The 15,544-nt window shown below is 43.8% G+C and overlaps 2 protein-coding genes across 2 annotated transcripts; both read left to right on the forward strand.

Moving 5' to 3' along the window:
* Window positions 1–593: 593 nt before the first annotated feature.
* waca (WW domain containing adaptor with coiled-coil a) lies at window positions 594–8,210 on the forward strand. The gene is made up of 13 exons (XM_052053710.1): window positions 594–834; window positions 1,018–1,048; window positions 1,732–1,924; window positions 2,292–2,383; window positions 3,396–3,511; window positions 3,617–3,735; window positions 3,912–4,163; window positions 4,443–4,565; window positions 4,744–4,892; window positions 5,104–5,228; window positions 5,784–5,982; window positions 6,473–6,600; window positions 6,690–8,210. Exons 1-13 carry the CDS (start codon window positions 794–796, stop codon window positions 6,757–6,759), a joined length of 1,638 nt encoding a protein of 545 aa, XP_051909670.1. The 5' UTR covers window positions 594–793; the 3' UTR covers window positions 6,760–8,210.
* A 2,783-nt stretch (window positions 8,211–10,993) lies between these two features.
* On the forward strand, window positions 10,994–15,178 carry bambia (BMP and activin membrane-bound inhibitor (Xenopus laevis) homolog a). The gene is made up of 3 exons (XM_052053762.1): window positions 10,994–11,543; window positions 13,719–13,997; window positions 14,118–15,178. Exons 1-3 carry the CDS (start codon window positions 11,321–11,323, stop codon window positions 14,534–14,536), a joined length of 921 nt encoding a protein of 306 aa, XP_051909722.1. The 5' UTR covers window positions 10,994–11,320; the 3' UTR covers window positions 14,537–15,178.
* Window positions 15,179–15,544: the final 366 nt, after the last annotated feature.

A 15,544-nucleotide genomic window follows, 5' to 3' on the forward strand; every position in this document is an offset into this window, starting at 1 on the left:
CGAAGTACATGCATTAGAAGTCTCCTACTTTTTCAGAAAATCAATATCGCTCTTTGGCTTTTTCTATCATAGATGAATCTGTTTTCGCTGTTTTGGTAGAATAAGAATGACAATGCAATCCAACGCACTCTTGCAGCAATGTCCAACATTGGCCACTAGATAGCAGTGTACAACAAGTAACTGCACTCCAGCGGCAGGTGTAGCTATATTTCATGCTTATTATCAATACAAAACGCTTATTACGAGTGTATTCACGACTTGGTTACACAAACTATCAAATGAACAGTTTTTACAAGTGTTTGACTCCAATGTGGGAGTCGTGTAGCGTTCGAGTGAGGGATGAGAGACGCTTCTTAGAGGGTTGCCAGAAATGGAAAATTGTATCCTCATTGCTCCATATAAATGCTACTCCGTTCGAGACATTAATGGATGAAATGTTTAATAAATCTGGAAAAATTTCTATCTTCAACTTTAAACACGTTGACAAATGTTCGTTCTGAGCGTCATTTACCTTTTACTTAATTACCCTGGGATTCGTCAATTTTCTTCGTATCTGGCAACCCGGCTAGCACCGCACTGCTACGTTTTGTCGTGCGATCCGGAGAACCACGACCGCTGTGCGGAAAATGGACTGAGTGAGGGAGGGCGCTCTTTCCACCACTGCTGCCTATAGCATCGAAATACCTACCAGCTAGGCTCAAATTGACGATTTCAGGTGGCGGAATTCACAAGAAAAATACAGTGCCGTCATTAGTCTTTCACATCCCACTCTAGACACACTAACACGGCATTGATGGTAATGTATGCGAGGAAACAACCGAGACTCGGCGATGGGTAAACATCTTTTGACGTTACTTCTTCACATTTTCCTTTCGCCTATAGCTACGCTTGACAATCCGCCATTTTTTTTACTGAAACCAAAATAAGTGTCTGGAAAGTTGCGCGTTCACTTCGATCCATTTCTTAACATTGACTTTTCAAGCCTTCTATTCACATGCTCTTTCTTTATGATTGCAGGTGCGACCGAAGAGATTCTCAGCCCTATCAGGTACTTGGAAGCTAAACGGAGTGTGCTAGCAGCAAATCAGATTAAAATGGAAACTCAGGGTCAGGCTTCTGGTGAGCTCAACAGGCCGCAGTCGGTGCGGAAAAGTGAAAAGTATCTATTTGTTTCAAATTGCGGAGCCCGCGGAGACCGTCGACAGATACGCAGTGTGTAATAACGAGTGTATAAACTGGAGCCTGCGACAGAGTGACGGTCCAGGCGAGTTTTACAGCAGTTAAAGCTCTGCGCTCTTTACGGTTAGCTCGCCTGCTAGCCAGTCTGATTAAGGCCTGCCCGTAATTTTTAATCTAGCAAGCGATTTGAAACGTTTCAACATTCCGATCATGGACGGATACACATTAGTACGCTAGTTGTTACAGTCAAACGTCTGGAATGCAGCGGTGATTTTAATCAACACCATACGTCACACTACGTCGCCATACGAATAGTTTATCTTCTCACCTTGTAATGATCTATACATTAAGCAATGGCATATTTAATCTAAAGTTTTGCAGAATGAGACAGGCAGTGTGACTTATTTTTAAGATATCCACTTGATCCTGAGGGTTTCCAGTGAGTTGGCCACTAGACCTGATGATGAGGAGCTCTCCTGACAATGTGTGATGTGCGTGAGGAATAATGCGTTCGGTGCCTTTAAAAAAAAAAAATGATTTATTTTATTCCAGACTCTCAAATACTCATCCAAGAGCCATCCAGCAGGAGATCACCGACATGAAAAGATGCGAGACCACTCCGATGTCACCCCTCCCTGCAAAATGCTCCGAAGGTCTGACAGCCCAGAAAACAAACACAGTGACACCACAGGGAACAGCAGAGCAAAGGCTGTCCATGCACACAGGGCCAGAGATCGTGATGGAGGTGAGGAAAAAAAAACATCTAAAACGCAATTAGTCTGTGTTTGTATTCGTCATCTAGAACTTTGGATACATCTCCTGTTTTTCTTGAAATTGGCTCTTCTCATTACCAACGTTTCTCTTCACGCCGGGTTTTGAATAAGTTATGACCGGGACTGGGTGACATTTTCTCTTCTCCTTGCATTTGGTGTCACTTTAGAATTACTTTTCGACAAACGCTGTTTTGAGCCGAGAGTGTTTCGAGGAAGTTAGTGTTCTCGATCACGATACCAGGGTCATTTTTAATTGTGTTGAGCATTATCGGTCTGTCGACAAAAAGCAGCTTTGAGCCAATGTAGATGTTTGTGTTAAAACAACTTCATGTGTTGCAGGGACCAGTAATTCGCCACATGAAAATTCTCACAACCACAGTGCCCTTCAGAGCTCCAACTCGCATTCAAATCCCTGCAAACCCTCAGACACAGTAAGTTGCTCCGAAGACAACTGATAGTTTCTTGATCCTTACTGTTGAGTGTGTATGTACCATTGTCACCCTGTTGTTTTCACTTAGTGGTGAATAGCTATCACTGACCTGCTAAAGGCCCAGGCACTCTATCAAGAAATAGCCACCTTGTTAGACAAGTGAGTAATTGGACCCTTGAATCCTTGGCAGGACTCGTGCGCAAGCTTTATTCCACATTTTTTCTCATTCCAAAGAAGACCAGAGACTTCTGTCTGGTACTCCTCCTGCGGGGTTTGAACGTCTTTTTGAACATGCTGCACACACATGCTGCGGGGGTACTGCGGGTTTTTCCTTGTTGACTGACTAGTCGAGTAGGCTGCGCAGTTCTGAACTCGGGTTATTCGCCGAGTTATGGCCACCATGTTCAGTCGAGGGACAAAGGATTTGTGTTTCATTTGGAAGTGCTGCTTAATGTTCCCGCTTTCGAAGGAATCCACAATCTCGCTTTGAGAAGCGGTGGGTTTTAGCCAGCTTCCAGAAGCATCTAAAAGCTTTTGTGCATCCACCCATTCCAGACTGGGGGAGAAGAAAACACTGCTTGATGGCGTACACTAGAGGCACCGGTATCTAGAGATGCCGAGTGTGGAGGTTAATATGATGAAATTGTTAAAACATTCAACAAAAGAATATTGAATAAAAATCTCAGAATGTGATGGAAAAAGGAGTGGTGTTCAGAGTCACTGTGGTGGTGTTTGTTTGTTTGGTTGGCTTACACACAAATGTTCCTGAGTGGCGATGACACGGGGTGGCGGCTCTAAGTATTGATTTGGGGGGGGGGGGGGGGGAGTTTAGTGGATTAGCCGATACTTATATTCCAAAAGCATCTACGAACGCAACCCTGTTTTGCTTGTATTACAAATGAGATTGCAACCTCTTGCATCAGACCCTTTATGAGCGTTAATTGCACTCACATCGGTTGTCAGACCGATTCTGTCCCGTAATTCCACTCTTTTTTTCTTTTTTTTCCCCTCAGACTCACGAACCAGGTGATGACTGGTCAGAGCACATTAGCTCATCCGGGAAGAAATACTATTACAACTGCCGAACAGAGGTGTCCCAGTGGGAGAAACCCAAAGAATGGCTGGAGAGGTAGCAGTCATCCATTTGATCACCAAAGCATTTGATCATTTGCGGTCAACTATTCTTAACGGTTGGATCCATAACGCTAGGCGTGTATGCACTCACATTTGACAGAGAACAGCGACAAAAGGAGGCGACAAAACAGACTGCAGTTGTCAACAGTTTCCCCAAGGACAGGGACTACAGAAGGGAAGCAATGCAGACATCAGTGCCGCCCGGGTTTCCGGCAACAAGTAAGAAGGACAATGACTATTTTGGTTTTCAAATGTTGTTTTACCATAAATTTAAAGTAAGGCTTGACATTGTGAATTCAAAGTTGACGGTGCAGAGCGGGTAGTCAAGCAAGACATCACCTTAACCAATAGACACCCAACGGTGACGACGGCGGCCTCCTTTCTGTTTACTTCAGAGTCAGCACAGGTGGAGAAAGCCACAACGGCTCATGCCACCCAGTCATCATCTTCTGGCCCGGGGAGCTTCAACCCCTCATCAGGCACCCCGGGATCGTCGTCATCCTCCACCGTCCCCGTCTCACCGGTCCTGCAGAGCCCCGCCCCTCCACTTCTCCAAGACCCCACTTTGTTACGCCAGCTTCTCCCTGCACTTCAGACTGCCCTGCAGCTCAATAATGCCAGTATGGACATGGCAAAAATCAACGAAGGTGCGTGTGATTTGTGTATGCAGTACTTTCATTGATTTGCGGCAACAACGCAAAACCAAATCAGCTCATAGCAATATATTTAATGTCCCTGTGCTTAACTCCTATTTTAGCAGAACTTGGGGACAAATTGGTGTTGTGTTGTCATTGTAAGAGCACAACTCTCGTAAACAGATGACATCTTGTACATGTTTTGTGTGTGTATGTGTACAAAATATTGCATGTCAAGCACATTTTCTGTGCCTGGAGCTGGCTTTTTTGAGCTTGTTTTCCCTTGTTTAGTTTTGACAGCTGCGGTCACACAGGCTTCGTTACAGTCGATGCTTCATAAGATCCTCACTGCTGGGCCATCAGCTTTCAATATTACGACTATTCTCTCTCAAGCGGCTCAACTCTCCAGCCAAGGTAAGAGAAACCTCTGGAAAACTGTACAAATAATGTCGATCATATTCGTAGCATTGGGTACAGCCTGCTGCTGCCACAAGGACCTATATAACATTTTCTGTTGCTTAATAACTTTTGCATATCATACTTGATATTACAATGCTTCATATTGCCTTATTATCTGTTCTGTCCTGAGCAGCTCAGCAGTCAAACCAGTCACCGATGTCATTAACATCAGATGCATCATCACCCAGATCCTATGTTTCTCCTCGCATCAGCACGCCACAAGCCACTGCTGGTCCCCTCAAACCGCTACTCAGCACCCAGCTGGGCATCTCGCTGTCAAAGGTAGCGAAATAAGATATTGATCACCCCTAAATGTTCTATTTAATGTTCTGTTAAATGCAAAATGTACTTTTGCACCTTACATTTTCAAATCAGTGGCTAATACACTCTTTTGTAAAGATAAATCAATCTATCATAGACAGCTTTTCATAGAGCCTTATTTCTGAGTGGCTACTGTGTTGAACATGGCTTGTAACCGGGGATCATTTTCTAGGCAAGTACACCAACGGTCAAGCAGTCATCTCATCCCCAGCAAACGTCTCAGCAGCCCCTCCCCAGTGAGAAGCAGCACACTCACGAAGCTACCACAGCATCACCACGCACCCTCCAGCGCCAAGGGTAAAAAGCACCTCCACAGCAGCACTTAGAGAACCCGTGCAGAATAATTGTGGCCGTGTTCTTGAGCTGCCTGTGATGTAAGAGGCACACGTGCTAAAAGTCTACAACAGACATGACACATTTTTAATGTCACGGTCCTCGCCATTCTGAAACGGCGTGCGGAAGACCTTGGTTTTCAGATTTGAGAATGTTGTTGGCTTTACCAAATGCTGTATTGACTGTTGTATGACAATGCAGAGTTTTGTCGCCACCTGTTGGTCGTTGGAGGAAATTCGGTTGAGCCAATATTTCGTTATTTTAAAGGCACAGTTTCTGAACATGAGGTCAAAGTTTTAAAATCAAGCTGCGAAGGGATTCTGAGTCATATATGTTGAAGTGAAAATGTATCTATTTTTTCCTATATTTCCTCCCAAAAACATATTTCACGTGTGTCTCTCAAAATCTTGAGAAAAGCTGGCAGATAAGTTGACATACGGGGCAAAGCATCCTAAACGGCACCTACTATGAGGCAGGTATAAACTCACACACTTGATGTGCTTCTGTTGTCAACCACAGCAGCCAGAGGAGTCCCTCCCCAGGTCTCAACCACGTCGCAACTGGCGGCGGCAGCAATGCCCCTACATCTGCCTGTGCTACTCCCACCTCCTCGACATCCCGGCCCTCCTGCTCCTTCACACCCTCCCTTGCTGCTCACTTCAATGAGAATCTTATAAAGCATGTCCAAGGTTGGCCTGCTGAACATGCAGAAAAACAGGTTTGTCCCAGTTGACCAAATATCATAATTAAATTTGATATCATAATGTCACTGTTCTGGTGCACGGAAAAAGATAAACGTGAAAGTGCAGAAGCCATGTCCCACTCAACTGACAGTCAGATATTGCAAATAGTTCTTGAGGCCTTTTCTGTTTCTCTCGGCACACGGATGCGACACGGCATGGTGTTCCATCCTCGCACCTTGGCAGCACAATAGAAACCCAATGGGTTTGTTGATGGCACGCTACGCGTTAAGTGCACTGTGAAAAGGCCTTTATGCCGACACATTTTGACATGTCTGTGCCATAAAAATATAACCGCAATTCCAGTTATTTATTTTCCGCACGGTTGTTGGTGATACGCTTAACAACACACCCAGGTCGGGGGGTGTTTGTGCAAGAGAAAGTTCTCTGTGCTCTCAACACTGGCCCGATCTCCAAATTATGGTCATTCGTGTAGTTTATGCATTTGTCAAACCACTTGTGTTACAGGCATCACGATTACGCGAAGAGACTCACACAATGGGCAGCATTTGCATGTCTGAGAACTGCACTGAGCTCAAAAACCTGCGTTCCTTGGTCCGAGTCAGCGAAATACAAGCCACATTGCGCGAACAAAGGTACGAGTGCTTTAGCACACAAGAAAGTGCGTCTGTTATAGTCCAAATAGATCCACAACGTTTCTCTTGTTGATTTCTTTCTCCCGCAGGATACTGTTTCTAAGACAGCAAATCAAAGAACTTGAAAAGTTGAAGAACCAGAATTCTTTCATGGTCTGAGAACTTTTTGTCTCAAGTCGAAGCGGGCGTTCGAGGAGGGTTGACGGGGAACGGGGGGGTACAGGTGGAGGGCGACCCATTGCACATAGCTGAAAGCCAGAGGCCGAGCGCTTGTTCAGTTTTTCTCGAGCCCCATCTTCACACATGCACACAGGAGCTGTTGTCGGTTTAGCTTTGGACCGTTTGGGCGGCAAAGAGCCAAGAAAGAAGGAAAGGAAGAGCTGTTTGGAGAGGAGGGTTGATTTACAATTCCGCTTTGTTCAAAAAGAAAAAAAGAGAGAGAAAAAAATAAATGTAGATTTCTTGTAGATGTTATCTATGTTGTAAATATGTTTTGTAGAATGAAGCCATCGAAAGCCATGTCTATCAAAGCTTTTGACATCCAAACTAATCAGCACCTCGGCGGCTACACCCTTTAGCTAGCCTTTTCCTTCATGGGAACTCGTCTGCAGCTTTCTGTTGTCAATTCATAGATGACAGGAGAATCTTTGGGGTCAATGACTTACACAGAAGTTGAGCGATACAGAATCACACTGGTCTCATTTTTTTCATTTCCTCTTCAAACCTCGATGAACTCCTGACTCTTCCCTCCTTAGCCCTCTCTCGGGGTGAAGTGCACTCGGGCATGGTGAAGCATCCCCTTCTAGCAAGGTCCAGCACAACTGCTCCTAACGGTTAGGTGGTGTATTTGCAGCTTCTGTTGGCCCTGCATCTCCAAGTCTTGATAAACTAGTGCCTGGTGGTGTGGTTGCGTGTGACTCCAAAAGATACAAATAATAGATGGGAAGTTGCTTTGAATCATTCCCACGCCCCTTGTCTGGCTTCAGCCTGGTCCTGCCACAAGTTCCACGTATTTTTTTTCTTCCCCTTTTGCGATGCAGGTTCATTCCATTGTACAGTCAACAAAGTGGACAACATTCAAAGGGTTTATTTATAAAGAGTTGTAGAGATTTACACTTTGATTTGCACTCTGTAGGAAGGGACAAAAAGCAAACAGACAGGTATGGGCAGAGGTGTGTGTGGTGACAAGGTGAAAATGTGAATTGTATGTATGAGAGTTAACATGTTAAACTAAAGAGAGCCCTGATTATTTTATTGGAGTGTTGGGTTTTGGTTTGATATGATGCTAGTGCCTTGTTGAAAATCTCATTCGCCTACACATCCCTCTCCTGTTCGCTTTTTTTTTTACCTTCTGTTTGACAAAATAAAATCAACAAAAAAAGTTAATAATAATAAAATAAGATGTTCAAAAAGCATGTCCCATCTTTGTTATTGTTTGCCCTCCATTGTTGAATCACAGGGTCCCCAAGCTGCAAAGTTTAATTCCACCATCCTGTCATTTTAAAAGCCTCTCTCATTCAACTTCACTACACATTCAGTAAAGGTGACCACATCCTTCGTTTGTATATTGAAGTATATGACAGATGTAATAAAATGTCTCTGAAGGGTCATGTCGTCTCGCCTTCTTGATGAGCTGCATTTTCGAATAAGACAGCTAAGGAATATTCAGTCCATTATCACTAGCAGCATGGAGACAGTCTGCCTGTCTCTTGTTCCATCCTTGATATGGCTCCCGTCAAAGTGAGGAGTGGAAGTTAAGGAGGTGTTTGAGGAAATGTGTCTGTTTCGGTGTCTCCATCTGATGGCCACATTTTCAAAGTGGAGCTATCAGAATAATGTATTGTGATGCGGGGGCTGTTTTAGAGACTTGTTTTAAGTTTGCTCACAATCTTAGGTCGACGTTACCTGCAGACCGCTCCCCACCTCACCCATTATTGTCAACAGACACCAATCAGCAGGGGTGGCTTTTGTTGCACAAAGCCCTCACTGTCTAGACTGGTTCACACATACCTGTAGTATGTTGCCTAATGTGTGAAGCTAGGCACGGAAACGCTGATTTACATCTCTTAGCACCCCCCCCCCCCCTGCTGAAAGCTTGTTAACACATCCTCTCAGCAGGAAAAAAACACGTAAAAAAACAAACATTTAGACGCTACAAGTTTGCTACAATTGTAGCCATGTCACCCAACTAAAGCTACGTAGAGTTGATGCAAAATCTATATAGTTTAGATGCTGCGACATCAAGATGATCACATATTATATTGTGTCTCGGTGAATTCAAATATCTTGGAAAATGTATTTTATTTGAGTGCAGATTCATTCGAAACGTGAAACTCATATTTCGATTCACTACAGACAGATTGTTTTTAATAGATGCGTTTGATGATAACACGCAAGTCTCCAAGATTGTTTTTTCGATTTGATAAATTTGTGACGTAGTGGGCTCCTGAGAAAGTAATTTGTAAACATATTCGAGCATATCAAATAAAACTCAGGACCTGACGGGACAATAGCACCCATTCGCTCCGGTGTAGCGGCATCCTTTTGGTGTCTATTGATTTAACGTACACTTGAAATGGTGAATTAAATTACAGTGCTGTACTGTAGTGGTTTTTTGCATACTGGTGGTGCGTTTACCAATTCATACCACTAGATGGTAGTAAAAGCTCAATAAAATAGAATGCAACCACGGTGCGGCGAATTTGCTGTCCACGTTATGCAGGCTACCACGTTCTAATACGTGAAGACCGATATACGTGAATGTGATCTATTATAAGAAAGAATGATACACGTGAAGTTATATCAAGGCATCAAGCGGTATTTGGTCGACTCCAGACTATCTGCAGCAGTCTCCTTGCAAAGCTGACACAGCCCTGGAGTGGCGCCGATGTGAATTGCAGATAATTGCTGTAATTGTCATGTGTATTTTTTTCACTAAAGCTGTATCCTCATTTTCACTTGGCTGTTGGCTTTATGCAGAACGAGTCGGGGCTTCATTTATTGCAGCCATGTCACTTGATTTATTCGCCCTGCATGTAAATCGCTTTTTATCCGTTTTAATTAAGTTGAACAAACATGTTGAAGAAATTAGAATGTATTTTTACTACTACATCCGAGTCCTCGATTTTGCATCGTGACATATTATAGTGTGTTCGTGTGTGTGCGCGCGCGCGTGTGCTGTCGTCTCAGTGGCGCCACGAGCCTTTTTGGGTTGCTAATTTCGCTTAACGACTCTCCGCTCCTCCCTCAAGTGGCAATAGCAGCCTGATCGCCTGAAGGCTGCAAGGTTCAGTCCGGCGTCAACCTGGCTGCCGGAGCGGGGATGACGCTGCAGGTACAAACACTAGCCACACTTTGGTGACAATCACTCAGCGATGCAGTCAAGCGACTCAATCCGGCGACAATATACGAGCAATGTTTTACTTTGCAATTAAATACAACAATGACGAAAACATCTCGACGGAGAATGACTGTTTTTCATTTCCAGAGACACGAAAAGGAGACGAATTTGCTTTGCAATACGTGTCAGGACTTGCAGTCGAAGGCCATCAATGGTGCATAACACTGGGAAATAACAGAAACTAAAGTAAACTTTTAACACTTGTTTAGTTAAATTTTCACTTAGTTTTGTTTTCTCAACAATGAGAATAAAGTAGAAACTGAGCATTACCTACATTTCCCTATCATAGGGAATATGCAGTCATGGAAATTGTCACTATTCAATTAAGCCATTGTTTAAACCCCCACCCTTGGGGAGAAAACGCATGCTGGCATGCAGTCTTTGAATAAAATATCCAAAGCACGAAAATAAAGTGAAATTACTTTTTTTATTGCCAAGAAGAGACCTAATAGATTCAGTAAGGAGGCAGGAGAACCAAACTGTTCTAACCAAAACACTTGCAAGGGTACACTGGAAAAACTCAATTGAAAGCACTAACAAAGTCACAAAAAAATAAAAATTCAAAGTACCAACAAAACATCAGCAATTAAGACACCACTTCAACAGAAACAAAACAGCATGTCAGTAACACAAGGATGTGCCCGTGAACGGTCGGCGTGGCAGTCCTTTTGAAAGAGAACTAATGACACGGCGAGTAACAGGTGTGACACTGTAGGAGATTCTTGTCATCAATTGATACCTCCACCCACTGGATTGGTACCTGAATAAAATGACTTTGTTTTGAAAGGAATGAACAGGGTCCAAGATATTCACAAGCCTTCCTGGCGTGTTTATTATTATTATTATTATTATTATTATTGGGAGTATTTAGCATAAAAGGTATTGCACCCACCCACATCATGAATAAACTGATTTTATTTTGAAAGGAAGTAAACGTGCCTGAGAGACTGACCAATCAGCTTGAAGAGGCGGAGTTCTAGCCGACCACAGCTATTTCTTCTGTTATATCTTGACTACTTTGAGTCCGTTTGTACTGTCTGACAAAACGGGATTGTCCCTCATTTCAACATATTCTCCATCCAGGAATACTGAGAGGATGCTTCAACGTTATTGATAACAGAGAAAGAAAGCTTAAACGAAGGACCACCAGTTTCAGCCACATAATTTGACACGCTTCACAACAGGAATATATCTTTTTTTTCTTCTTTGGACTTGAAGTATACGCCGTGCCTTTTGAGTCAGTTGAAATGCGGAGCAGTTTTTAAAAGCAACTTTTTTCACCCCGTTCTTCTTCTAGTGGAATTGCAAGTTGACTTTTTTATGAGTAGGAAGAGCCAGTTTATCTCCGCAGCTCAATGTAAAGCGTGTTATTTGTTTATTTTTCCACGTCCGGCTTTTGGCTCAGGGAGCGACATTGCTGTTCGTTGTGGACACACAAGCGCGTGTCGCGCATCGACGTTGGCGTCAATGGATCGTCACTTCAGTCTTATTTCGATTTGGCTGCAACTGGAACTCTGCGCCATGGCTATTCTTCTCACGAAAGGTATATATCTTGCGCCTGATCTGTAACGCGCTTCGTCTTTCTAGCTCCCTATCAAAAATAAAAAAAGTATGAAATCCACTGTTAAATGCTTAATTGACCGTAAATGCTTCTTTGGTGACCAATAACATTTCCCCGAATTCAAACACTCGTAAAACATCTCAGCAAATAGCCTTGAAATTATTTGCAGTCATAATCTTTCTTATTCTTTTCATTTTTACAGCCGAAAACAGTTGTGATTCCCACATCTGCTATTAACAGGAAACTACAGTGTAACTGCAATCGAGCTTTAACTGATAGTTGTTACACTCTCAATACCACGTACCTTTCTACGTTAATGCATTCTGTTTGATAATAAAGTGTCAATGTAGTATGAAGTTGCATTGTCTCCCATAGGGTTCCTTCAGTGGAACTCTGTTTTATTAAAGCTGCCATTCATATAAAAAGAGAACTGGGCCAAAAAGCTTCCGTGCTCAGGTCGACTCCCCCTCCTCTTCCACCCCCCTTTGGCCCACAAAGGGGCCTCTCCTCTCTAATGAAATATTCTCCAAATGACCTGCCGAGCCCTGCTGCTCCAATCATTCCCAGGCAAAACACTGATCTAATGAATGTGCTCCTGCACCGAAACTTGTTGCATTCAAAGAGGAGAGAACTGGCACTGAGATACATTCATTTTTTCCCCCCCTTCGCTTGTTAACAACAGTAGGTCATAATCTATTGAAGATGAATACAAGAACAATTAAAAAACTGTGCAAAAACACAGTCTGGTCACCTTCTGCATCAGTGGCATATCTACAATATATAAATTGTATTTCATTTGACAGTGTAGTGTAGATAGAGGTGGTACAGGAAATTATCCAATTTCACTTACTTGGTCCAAAACTTAACTTTGGTAAATACATCTTTGATCATTGATAGTGACGCACTAGATGGCAGAAGTTTAGATACAGTTATGAACCTATGTAGCCACTTTTTGTGACATTTTTCTCTGGTGATGGGCTATGAGATTTTTTTTTCCCATTTAAAAATAAAATGTCATTTGAAAATGTTGCTTTGCTCAATAAAGTTTGGGAAACACTGGTGTAGAAACACTAATGTAGCCTCTGAGTGTATACTGTGAAAGGAAAGAGGTCATAGATGAACTAATGACTGGGTCTGGTTTAGAAGCAGCAGGCAGTCGTAATGATAAGTTAGCTGCACACTCTTGAAGTCGGGACCTCGCTGTGTCAGTCACCCCCCGCCCCCGCCTTCTCGGCAAGGAAGCCACAAGTGAAGCTTGGTTGCGTGCAAATGGGAAACCGAGTCTCTGCCGCCACTCAGAACCCCCCCCCCCCCCCCAACTCCCTTTTTATGAGTTTCCATTTGAGTTGAAAGAAATTGACTTTAGTGGACAAACCGCTAATTATATACTAGCTAGTTCCTGTTTGGTAAAAATGCCACATGCAGCTTAATTGATGCAGAAATGTAATATAAGGAACGGGGTGATGTCAATAGAGTTCTGTTGGAGCCGTGCTTCCCAACCTTTACTGTGCCAAGGCACATATTTTACATTGGAGAAAATCTCGGGTCACGAGACCAAGCAAAAATCTCACAAAAAAGTGGACGCACTAGTTAGGTTTTGTATTTTCTGCTTGCTTGTGGAAGAGCATTTACTGTAAATGTACTACCTGTACTGAACAAAGATGTACTAAATAAATAATTGTTCGCACCAGTTAAGTGAAACCGGATCATTTTCAGCATCACGGTTAGGAAGTACTGCATGTGTGTGTGCTATTGAATTCCGTCAAACCTCCAAAGTCAAAAAGTCATTTGGCGAGGGTGGTTCTCGTCAGGTCAAACAATTATTCTCATCGGACAATGATGTGGAATGACTTGTTACTTGAAGGAACATTTTTAACTTTTATACAAGTGCCTTTCATACAACTGCTCCTGTAAAGAGAAATGAAGAAAAGCGACTGCCCATTTGAAAGGTGCCTGACAGGCACATGACACGGAGGGAGCAGGAAACAGTTTGTTGGCACTCTGAACTCAAGTCATTCTAAATAATGCTTTGAAGAACTGGAAATGATGCGACTTTGGAGGACCCCCGTGACTCAAGAAACCCTGAGAAATGTTAAGCTGCCGGATGTATCGTACATCCTCAACCAACCCGTTCTCTCCAATTTCTGTCACCACCAGGAGAAATAAGGTGTTACTGCGACGCGCCGCACTGTGTGGCCACAGGCTACATGTGCAAGTCTGAGCTGAACGCCTGCTTCACCAAGGTGTTGGACCCGCTCAGCTCAAACTCTCCACTCACACACGGGTGCTTAGACCCCATCGCCAACGCCGGCGACATCTGTAGCAACCGGAGGGGCGCAGACGCCCTCGCCGGTGCCGGCACGCTGGACTGTTGCCATGACGACATGTGTAACTACAGAGGCCTGCATGACCTGGCACACACGAGGGACTCCACAGGTAAGAGGAATAGAAACACTCGGAAAAAGATTGTTGTGAAGCGGACGTGTCACCATAAAAGCTGCTCATCGAGTATCACACGGGTGTCCAACCATATTCATTTTCCATCTCTGTATGCAGATCACAACCGCTACCAGCCAGAGGGCAACAACAGAAACCTGGTGACGCGGGTTCAGGAGTTAGCCTCGGCCAAGGAAGTGTGGTTCCGAGCGGCTGTCATCGCGGTGCCCATTGCGGGTGGCCTCATACTGGTGCTGCTCATCATGTTGGCGCTGCGTATGCTGCGCAGCGAGAACAAGCGGCTGCAGGACCAGCGGCAACAGATGCTGTCGCGCCTTCACTACAGCTTCCACGGCCACCACACCAAGAAGGGCCACGTGGCCAAGCTGGACCTGGAGTGCATGGTGCCCGTCACGGGTCACGAAAACTGCTGTCTGACGTGCGATAAGATGAGACAGGGGGACCTCGGCAATGATAAGATATTATCCCTTGTCCATTGGGGGATGTACAGCGGTCACGGCAAACTGGAGTTTGTATGACTTACTGTCCAGGAGTGGCCCTCACGTGTTGCAGACTTGTTTTATTTTATTTTATTTTTTGCTCTGGGGAAAAAACAAAAACCATTCCCGTATTTTTCTCCCGTTGGACTGTTGCGTCTGTGTTTTCATTTATTTTTACCAGTGGCAAAAAAATACGAGACTGATCTCATGCCGTGTGGTTTTTGCTAGAGGAGCACTTTACTTGAAAAATGAAAAGGCTAAGCAGCGAGGAGCAAGATGTTTCAACCCCAGAGGGCGGGACTGTGAGGTGCAGTGAGATCACCCGGGGATCCTGGACTTGTACACTGAGCGCTGACGGATTCCACGTCAATCCGAATTTTGCACATTTGTATATAAAAAAAAATGTTGTTGCTGACAAAAGAAGAAGAACTTTTAACACTGACACCAGGGTACAAGAACTTGTTTGAGGAGTCAAAAATGGACTGTAGGTGCTCACACTCCTCTTGTGTACATTCAAGTTTATTGTAAATAGTTTTTAAAATATATATATTTTTTGCCTGATTCAAAACTGACCAGTGTGTCTTGTTTGAGATGAATGTTTGCATCGCTCCATGTGATCAGACTACAAGCTTGATTGTGAGCGTGAAAGACTTCATTAAAAGTGACTTTTTATTTATTTGACTTAATGGAGTATTTTTTTTTCCTTTTTTTGTGCGTAGCTCCTTCCTTAAAATGTTAAAGTTGTTGTGTAGGGGGTTACACATACAGCTGTGGTCATATTTTGGCAGGTCAAGATGTGTGTAAAGCAGGATGCAAAAGTGTGTCTAGCAGGATGATGTGTGTGGGGGGTGGGGGAGGGGGGGCGGTCACTGAACAGTAAGGCCTTGTTTTGTGGTTAAGGTGCTCCTACTCAGTCTCTTTGCCTCTCAGAGGTCAAGGTTTTTTTTTCCTCCTGCACTGCTGCTGGCATTGGTAGATATCTGTTCGTCTGTCGACTGTCCCTGCTAATATCTGCGGCTAATACAGTTTCTGACCTCTCATATGCGA

This window comes from Hippocampus zosterae, chromosome 20 (assembly GCF_025434085.1).
Source record: "Hippocampus zosterae strain Florida chromosome 20, ASM2543408v3, whole genome shotgun sequence".
NCBI classification, from domain to species: Eukaryota; Metazoa; Chordata; class Actinopteri; order Syngnathiformes; family Syngnathidae; genus Hippocampus; species Hippocampus zosterae.